A 9,694-nucleotide genomic window follows, 5' to 3' on the forward strand; every position below is an offset into this window, starting at 1 on the left:
TTTTTTATTTATTCATCTTCACTCAACACAGAACAGTCATCTATAAATATATAGACTGTTTTAGGGACATTCCTGAATACTCACCCTGACACTGGGTCTCTACTGTAGTGGGTTCACATTTAACCTTTAACCCTCTGCAGTGTCACGTGTTCTCCTCTTGTGTCAGTCGGTCATCGTCTCTGATCCCAGCTGTGACGTCACAGATGTTGAGGTGTCTCTGCCTGCTGGACAATCGTCAGACTTTCACCTGATTTATCACCAGATCATTCTGAACGCCAGTTCGTGTCACAGGTCAACTAATGGTCACCTGCTGTAGGTACAGTCACTTCAGGTCAGACAGACTAACGAACCCTAACACACCGGTGATTGTTCACAAGTTTAAACAACGCTGTGCTCTTGAAATATTCATTAGCCACTCCGGCTGAAATAATTTAAAGCCTCGTGAATAATTCACGGCGGACTATCGTCCGACAGCGGTGAAGAAAACCGCCGAATAGTCGTTTTGTGAGCGCAGTCTGGTGTTTTGACGCTGAGCTGTCACCTCCGTGAGGAGACTCGAGCCCAGTCAATCACGTCTCTCTCACTCACTCGACCGTGTTTACCTTGGAGCTGAGCCGACAGAGACTCCTGGTGCTGCTGGTACTTCAGTGCCATCGCCTCCGTCCTCTTCAGCTGTTTGTGCATCTCGTACGACATCATCCCGCCGTACATCATCCCACAGACCACCGTGAGCAGCAGCAGGAACTGGAAGATCCGTCGCTGTCTCCGGGAGCACACCCCGTTACCCATGTTGGACCCGCTCCCCTCCGCGACGCCTGAGCGAGAATGCCCCGTCTCTGCTGCGGGAAACTTCCCACTTCACTTTTATTTGTATCCTCGCGGTGAACTCCCACTTACTTCACCTCTCCACACCCCACGGCCACATCCACACGGACTAAAACAGACTTAAAGACTTATCGTAGCCATGTTTGTAACATTATTTCAGCTCAGCCACTTCAACGACTTCCCCGTGTAACTTCTCAGGATTTACGCTCGACTTCAACCGCAGCTGAAACGCAGCACAAACCGACACTGGCAGCGGCCGTTCTTAGTCCCGTGTCTCCGTCCTGCAGTTAGAGTTTTTGGAGCAAGTCAAAAAACTTAGGTGAAAAACAAGTAAAAGATAAAAAAAAGTTAAGTCCCGGTGCGGCCTCCGTACCACCTTTAACTTTAGATACGTGTCACCCCCGAAGCTGCCTGCTGCCATACAACGGTAACTACACCGGAAGTCCCGCCCCCGAGTAAGTAAGAATCAACATAACACCGCCTCCATATGGAATACTGTTCTCTGATTGGTCGTAAAGTGTTCCACGTAAAACTGACAGGAACGTAAACAGAGAGAATTCAGTAGTTGGTTTGTGCCAACGAACCCATAAGTCCAAGAATTGGCTGAAGACTTTTCAAATGTTCGAAAACATTGTTCAAACCCCCTCCTCCCGCCTTTTCTTCTCTTTTAATTACACTTTAATTCGTCTTTTATCGGTTATGAACCATCGATTAAAGACATATTCCTAAAACAGGTTCAATGTGAGACGAACTGATTTGAAAACATCGTGGTTCGTGACTATAAAAGTAAAGACAGGTCTGATAAAGCTACGACAAAGGAGGATTCGACATGATGACTCTAGAGGGCGCTGTTTCGGTGAGGTGGAGACTTCAGTGACTGAAACGTAAACTTTTATGAAAGTGTCTACTGTAAAGCTAATGATGCTAATGATAAAAATGTAGTTTCTAAACGAACGAAACGAGCAGCAACTTAAAAAACCAAACAACTTTAGCTTTAAATCGTTTTCGTTGTTTATTTAGTTGAAACAAACAGTAATTTCACATTTGTGCTTTACAGTACATGGTTGTTATTACTGAGACATATGTGAATCAGTGAACCAGGAGTTAAAAATCCAGAACCTCTCACCACATTGTACAAAATGAATCCCACACGTCTTAATTTAAATATATCAGTCATAACACAAGGGGGGACAAAGTTTGAATAGTGAAATGATGACTTTATGTCAGTCGTTCATTGATTACACCACTGACTGTTCAGCAGAGAACAGGTTAATAATTAAGAGGTAGATAATAAAGAGTGGCTACAGCTGTTGTAAATCCAACAAAAATCTCACGGACGTCTTGACAAAAGTGAGAGTCAGTGTTGAGTCCACTGCAACGTTGAATATGGAACTAAATAAATAACTTCATCAGAGAATAAAAGTAGTCAAAATGATATGTTACTAAAAAAACATCCTCAAAATGATACAAAGTGCATTTATAAGACGTTCCTGAAAGTTGAGACAGAGATAAAACATGGACGTGTCCTCAGGACAGAGTACCTGAACACAACACTCTCCCTGACTCTGAGTCAATGTATAGCACCAGTCTGTGCAGATAAATATGTTCTCACAACAAAATTCAAACTTCTGTCCCCTCAGACCACCAGCAAAATTCAAACTTCTGTCCCCTCAGACTGTGTTCACACAAACGGAGAAAAACAAAACACTCACGACCACAATCTGCAGCAGTCGTTCCTGTTTGTTCTCCGTCAGAAACAGGTCATAAAAGGCACTTGTTGGTCTGGTTCACAGCACACAGTCAGGATCTCGAAGTAAAAATACGGTTGAATTCAAGTATGAATTAAAGCTCACGGAAGGTTTTCAATCACAGGAATGTTTTTGTGCTACTTTGTGTCCAGGTGAGTGTCATCCCACTCAGAGTTCTTCTTCTTCTTCTTCTTCTTCTTCATAGAGCAGATGTTTCCCCTCTGCCATGATGAGTCGGGCCTTCTCGTTAGATGAGTTGTTTCTCCTGTATGTGATGAACTGGACAGTGACCTGAGAGAGAGTTAAGGTCCGAAACACGGCAGAACCACAACAACACGACACCGACACACGAAGGATACAAATAAGTCAAGTACGAGGACGCCGAAGCTGCTGATGAGCCAGGCCAGATGTTTGATGATGAACCTGGTCTTGGAGTCCCTCAGTGCAGGCAGGACTACCATCACACTCAGCCCATACGTCCCGTTGCCCATCATGGCCAGAGCAAACAACAGGTAGGACGTGCCCTCTGTCGACTTCCTCTGGAACTACAGTGCAGCCAGGTTTGAAAGTCAACAGCAGTTTTATCTTCCTGATAACTTTGGTTTTCAAAACAAAACAAAAACAAGTAATTATCTTCTCTTTCAAGAGGAAACTGAACAAATGTGAAACAGGAAGTAAATGGATTATTAGTTGTTATTATTAGTGTTATTTTATCCAACCTCCGTTTGTGTGACTCTGTTAACCTGCATCCTTCACCATCCAACTAAAGTCCTCCTTTCTTTGTAACGTGTCAGTTTGAACAAAGACTAATTCTCTACAGAGCTAAGAAAGAACAAAAGTTCAATTGGAAGAACACATTTTTATGCACTTCTGGTGCCACTCACTCAAAACTCTGAAATGTTGCCTGGCAACAATGACTGTGTTGAAGAGAGCTGCAGTTTGGATGATAACTACTGCACGTCCAAACACGCAGGTGTTTCCTCCGGGCAAATACGACCTGATGATTTATGTTTGTCAGAGCGTGTGTGTGTGTGTGTGTGTGTGTGTTTATTGGTTTACTAGTAGAAGCCTACAGAGACCAATTCCCCTCTGATCGTCACCGGGATGTTTCCCCTGAACAACAGCACTGTTGTTTTTCAACGCCTGCCTCTCATTTTAAACACACACACACACACACACACACACACACACACACACACACACTCTCCACTTCTTTCTTCCAACTACTGTCCCAATTTCTTGAGTCACTGACATGTGATAAGTACTGATTTGAGCCGACCCCTTGGGACCAGCAGAGGGGGCTGAGGCAGCTGTTCCGTCTTAGCGTGGTGCAGATCAGTCAACACTGGATACCAGACTCCACATCTCAGCTCAGTCGGACAACGGGTTACTTACATTTTTATAGAGCTGGGGGACACGGGAGCTGAGGTAGAAGATGGACGCCAGGTATCCACACACATAACCAGGCACCTCCACTGACCCTGAGGTCGCCGGACTCTGTGGGGAAAACAGACAACAAACAACACTGAAGAAACCCACGGTGAACCACCAGCAGTGATAACAGTCATTTATCAACCTGAGAGTCTACGGTGGAGCCATCACGTATGATGAGCTTGGATAAAACCAGGAGGACGAGCGTAGCAGCAGCGCACCAGGTGAAGCACAACCACTTCAACACAGGAGTCTCTGAAAGACACAGATAAAAATAACAAACAGAGAGTTCACACACACAGACACACACAGACAGACAGATAGACAGACAGACAGACAGACACAGACAGACAGACAGACATACAGACAGACAGACAGACAGACACAGACAGACAGACAGACAAACAAACAGACAGACAGACACACAGACAGACAGACACACACAGACAGACAGATAGACAGACAGACAGACAGACAGACATAGACAGACAGACAGACAGAGGTGACTTTTCTGCATCAGCTGACTTCAGATCGATGCAGGGCTGACAGATGTATAAACAGCACCTATGTTGTCTCACCTTATTTATACGGCACGTCTAAAAACAACCACAGCTGATCAAAGAGCTTTACGGTCTCAGACGGCAGGGAAGAATAACAAACAAAGCAGAAGTAATAATAAGTACCAATGCATGCAGGGGGCGCCGAAGACGTCGGGAACAAACGCCGGGAGTCAGTGATTAAAAAGATAGGACTTGAGCACCGACTTATTAATAGTCCATGGAGATCTGGAGTCAAGTCGTCTGTCCCTGTTCTGAAGCCAAGATCAAGGAACGTCTGTTAGCACCTAAACCTCCAGCATCAGAGCAGGACAGGAATGTTTACAGTTCAGATAAATAAAGACCGGGCCACCAATTTAAAACCTTAAAAACAAGCAATAAAACCTCCCAAGTAAACCTTGAAAGGAACAGGAGGTCGGCTGAGTGCAGCTAAATGTAGGTGGAGCCAAATGGAAATGAGCTCCTACTTTAGGCAACAGTAATTAATGACTTAATAAAAGCTGAGACTGACATGTACAGTCTGGGACAGAAATACAGTGGAGCCTCGAGGGGATAATAAAAGTATTCCAAGTAGTAAGTAAGTTACGAGTCGGCAACAATTGCAAGATTTTCCTCGTGATTCGTGGAAACATCCAGTAACCAGTGCTCAACCGAGGGCTGGCATCCATTCAGTGGTACGACATGAGGAGGCCGCGAGCTCCGACGCCAAAGCAGCTGCCAATAAAATAAAATAAAAGTATATAATCCTTCTCCTACACTTAGTGGCCCCGACACGCTGTCACTCTCTGTGTGTGTGTGTGTGTGTGTGTACGCAGCCATGTGTGTATAAATATCTCTTATTAACTCAGGTGACAGAAACAGGAACACTTCCTGGTGGAATCAGTGCGATTGCTACGACTCTAATCGTCCACTCATTCCTTGATTCTTCACTCGTGCTGTGCAGTACTGTGGTCTCACTCTTGGTGGAGCTGTTTTTGATCTTGTAGTAGAGAAACTGGGAGATGAGGATCAGGTCTGTGAAGATGTAGAACACCACGGCGACTACCTGAAGGAACAGAACAGAAAAATGACTTGGTGCCAAGTATGAAGACTGAGTTCAGATGACAGTACATGTAGGACTAAGTAGTAGGTTTTCATGAACGAGTATTTTTACTTTGCTGTGATTAGAGATGTATAAAACGTTAATAAATTGTGTGTAAACTTCACGACTGACCTGACATTTTTACATATTTACTTTTCTTCTTTCAGACATGATATCAACATAATGGTTTTCACTGACTAATTTATCTTTTTGAAAATATCTGTAGAATTTATTTTTTTAATTTTCAGGCTGTCTCACAAGAAGCCAGTGTGTTATTGATGAAAAGGGAGGTGTAGTAAAATCTGTGTTTACCTGAATGGGCATCTGACCGGTGAGGTAGCAGCCTGCGAAGCTGGTCACGTCACCACTGAAGAGGAAGAAGAGGAAACCAAAGGACATGGCCTCCTCCACTTTCCCATTACGATAGGCCTCACAGACCTGGCTGAATGTTCCAGACAGACACGGTGTCAGTGGTGATTGACACCCACAGGTATAACAGCCTCTACACACAGTACTTACGGTAAAGTGGAGAGCAGAAAACAGACCACGGATACGAATCCTATCACCACACTGCTGTACTCCCACACGTTAACCACACACTCCCCCAGCAGGTAAAATATCCACTGTGTCCCGTTGACACACAGAGGCCTCCCCAGTTCTGCACCGGTCCAGTTGGCAGCAGACGTGTCAACATCTATTACAGGGAATCTGGCAGGAGCAGCCATGGAGGCAGGAGCACGGTGTAACGGTGGTAACGGTGGTAACGAGGGCAGGTCTGACACACCTACAGTCAATTCTTCACTGAAGGGATGAGAAAAGTAGTAGAAGAAGAAGAAGGAGGAGGAGGAGGAGGAGGATCTGCTTTGTTGGCCATTGTACATAAACAGAACTGTTTCACCTTCAACTTACGGTACAGACAAAGACAACAATAAAAACACACATTAAAACAGTAACATTTTCAATAAATAACAACTAAATCACAATGAATTCTCTGAACGAAAGACAAATGTAAAAACTTTTTATATGTTTGACCATTGAAATTAACATGGCAAAAAACTTGGTCAAAGTTCTGTGCTTTACCTTTCTTACGCCGAAGTTCACTGCTCAGGTAAAGAGTTCAATTTTAAAATAACATTTTTATAAATTCAACCCTCTTTTCTGTATATTATGGTATGTATCGGTGTGATGTAGCGCTACAATATTTCTGTTTATTACAAAACAAGAAGTGATGTTGGTTGAGGCTAATTAACATTAGCTGTAGCGACAGCGCAAACTAGAACAGAACGGGGGAGAGATGCTAACAAAGATAGTGAAGCTCGGTCTGACCAGTCAAAGATGCTAACCTGAATAAATGACGTAGTTTACTCCTAAATGTCTGCTTCGAGTCAAAAACGTCAACATCTTCATCCTGGTTCAGGAAAAAAAAAGAAAAAAAGAATCCGTTGAAACAGCTGTTTGGTCCTATTGGTATTGTGCTTTACTGTGACGTTGGTAAACAATACCAAGCTCGTTACTCAAGCGCTTCCTTTAAGACGTTTCAAAATAAAATAGTACCACCATAGTGCCACCAGTAAATACGTTTATTCAAACGAAAACATTCCACGCGTCTGTACCGATGTTTTGTTGTCTATAAATAAAAAAGCACTGTACAATGTTTTAGGTACTGGTATTAGGATGTTTTTATACATTGTCACGTGGCGGAAAAGATTGTTTACGTTTAACAGCTTGTTCACTGACGGGATAGCAGAAGAAATATCGCCATCTACTGGTCATGCCCGGTCAATTTAGTGATACAGTATTTATGGATAGATCTATGTAACATCAAACTGCAGCAGCTGTATTTGTATTTAGCTAGGAACATTAGCCAAGGAAGAGACAACTGAAAGAAAGTGAAGACGTTAGCTTAACTCAGCTAAATAATAAACATTGAGCGGAATTCTAAAAAAAAAAAAAAAAAAAACACCAAAAAAAAAAAACCAACAAGCCTTTAAACACAAAAAAACTCTCCACCTGTTGCGTCACTTGCTCTGGTCGGCCGCACGATGTCGCCCCTTTCCACTCTTGTCCAGTGATGGTGAACATTGGATTTTCTGTGTGCGTGTATGTGTGGAACATGAAGGCAGGGATAGTTCTTCTCCACCGTGTGCAGCGTGAGGACCGCGGTTTTGAAGAGCTGCTGACCGGACCGGAGCGCCACAGTCCACAGAGACTGTTGGTGTTGGTTCTGGTCCTGGTCCTGGTTCTGGTTCTGGGCGCAGCAAGAGGATATTCTCTCTCTCCTACTCCGTCATTTCACAACAGACAGAAAGAGGATATTCAGCCACATGTTTGGATGTAAAGTTGGTTGGAGGTGAAATTCCTTCATATAAGAAAACAAAGTGGACTCACCGGGTCAGAGGAGAAGGATTCGAACGCCACCGGGTCTTTGTTGTGGATTAGCGTTCAACTTGTTATTCACTGCTGATGCCGACAGTGGGATTGGAGGTCACCTGACCTTTAGTGGTGGATTCCATTCAGGAAATTATAAATATCTGTAGCTGACTACTTAGTTAGACTTTGAAGACATCAGACCACCCCCCCCTCCCCCTCTGTTTGGATGTAAATACAGTGGAATGTGTCCTGGGGTCTTGTTCAGTGTTTTTCTTCTCCTAATGCTAATCCACCGTCGCTCCACCTCTGAGGACGCCGGTGGAGCTGGTGGCGCTGTGTCTGCACGGTGAGACGGGGGGGGGGTGGGGAGGAGGTCTCGTCAAGGTCAAAGACTTGTGAGACTAACACAGAGACGATGTAGAGAGTTCAGTGTCAAATCCACTATGTCAAAGGTTTTCGATGGACTGATGTCCCAAAATGTCAACTGGCGGAAAAGGACGCTGTGTCCATTCTCCACTTCTGTGAGTCAAACATCAAAGTAGAGCTGTCTCGTTGTTTGTGTTAAAATATTCTTATATTTCTTCATGTTTGTGTTTTGAATTTCATTCATTCATTTGTTGATTTATTGAAAAAAAAAAAAAAAAAGGTTTGACGTCGGTTCAAATCCAGTCTTTCCAGTTAACTCTTTGTCAGTGCTGGACCGTAGTCACAGTGAGTTTGGCACCACAACAGTAAACGATTACACTGCAGTCCTCCCATAAAGGAATGTAATTTAGAAGAATATAAAAGACGGTACAAACGCACGAAGGGAATCTAAAAACATCTCAGGGAATGACTGAAGAATCATGAAGACGCTGCCTGGAGTCTGTGGCCCAGAGTGAGGCTGGAATCACAACACACTCCTCTGTGAGGCTCTGGGTTCAGACTGTGGAGAAGAGCAGAGTGGCATGAATAATGGATGTCACTGACTGAGTGTGATGCTAATGGTCTGACATGAGGAAAGCCTCCGCTACACACACACTCAGAGTAGGGGGGGTGGGGGGGTGAGGGGGTGTGCTGGTAATATTTGATCTTTTTTTCCTCCGTCTGGGAATGAAAATATTTTACTGTTGGAATCCATGAAGGAGAGTCCCTGGAGTCCTGTATGAACTGGACTCTTTTATCTGCTGTATGTTTTATTTATGAAAAAGTAAATAGTTCAGTTGTGTTAAATATATATATATGCTCATCTCAGCGGGGGAGATGTTTTACAAGGCCAACGTTTGGTTTTGTAGATGGTCACTAAAAATGATTTCTCTTTCTTTACTATTATCAAGTTGGTACATGTTAGCATGTGTGCTAACTAAATACAACTACTCAGAACAAAGAGCAGAAATCATGGAACCTTCACAGATTCTAAACGATGTTTTCAAAAGGTAAAAAAAAAACATGGGCAAAAAAAAAGTTACAGCATAAAAGGAGACAAAAAACTGATAATAAATGTGGAATAAAAAGAAATGTTCCATTTATAACAGTTGATGTTTGTCCTTTTCTGAGGGATTTCTACTCTGTGTCCCTTCAACCTTCTGCTGTGTGTGTGTGTGTGTGTGTGTGTGTGTACACCAAGCAGGTGCATGCTACACAGCAGGATAAGGCCGAATGAGCAGAGAAAAGTAGACGTGGGAGACGGGGGAGGGAGGGAG

The 9,694-nt window shown here is 43.6% G+C and overlaps 2 protein-coding genes across 3 annotated transcripts in view; both read right to left on the bottom strand.

Moving 5' to 3' along the window:
• Window positions 1-1,237, bottom strand: part of golim4a (golgi integral membrane protein 4a) — an 8,242-nt gene extending 7,005 nt beyond the window's left edge. The window contains 1 exon segment of the mRNA XM_008308433.3: window positions 603-1,237. Within this exon segment, the coding sequence (XP_008306655.2) occupies window positions 603-789 (187 nt within the window). The 5' untranslated portion in view covers window positions 790-1,237.
• A 575-nt stretch (window positions 1,238-1,812) lies between these two features.
• Window positions 1,813-9,694, bottom strand: part of slc66a1l (solute carrier family 66 member 1 like) — an 8,799-nt gene continuing 917 nt past the window's right edge. Inside the window, exons 2-11 of one of the 2 annotated variants that reach the window (XM_025054799.1) lie at window positions 7,653-7,902; window positions 6,986-7,050; window positions 6,162-6,443; window positions 5,955-6,084; window positions 5,519-5,606; window positions 4,150-4,259; window positions 3,969-4,070; window positions 2,933-3,118; window positions 2,502-2,864; window positions 1,813-2,467 (exon numbers count right to left, since the gene is read on the bottom strand). In XM_025054799.1, coding sequence (XP_024910567.1) covers window positions 2,742-2,864; window positions 2,933-3,118; window positions 3,969-4,070; window positions 4,150-4,259; window positions 5,519-5,606; window positions 5,955-6,084; window positions 6,162-6,443; window positions 6,986-7,050; window positions 7,653-7,902 — 1,336 coding nt within the window. In that variant the 3' untranslated portion in view covers window positions 1,813-2,467; window positions 2,502-2,741. Of the gene's footprint in view, window positions 2,468-2,501; window positions 2,865-2,932; window positions 3,119-3,968; window positions 4,071-4,149; window positions 4,260-5,518; window positions 5,607-5,954; window positions 6,085-6,161; window positions 6,444-6,985; window positions 7,051-7,652; window positions 8,350-9,694 lie in introns of those variants that run through there. The other variant, XM_025054800.1, reaches the window with a different exon arrangement.

The sequence above is a fragment of the Cynoglossus semilaevis genome, chromosome 4 (assembly GCF_000523025.1).
Source record: "Cynoglossus semilaevis isolate Cse_v1.0 chromosome 4, Cse_v1.0, whole genome shotgun sequence".
NCBI classification, from domain to species: domain Eukaryota; kingdom Metazoa; phylum Chordata; class Actinopteri; order Pleuronectiformes; family Cynoglossidae; genus Cynoglossus; species Cynoglossus semilaevis.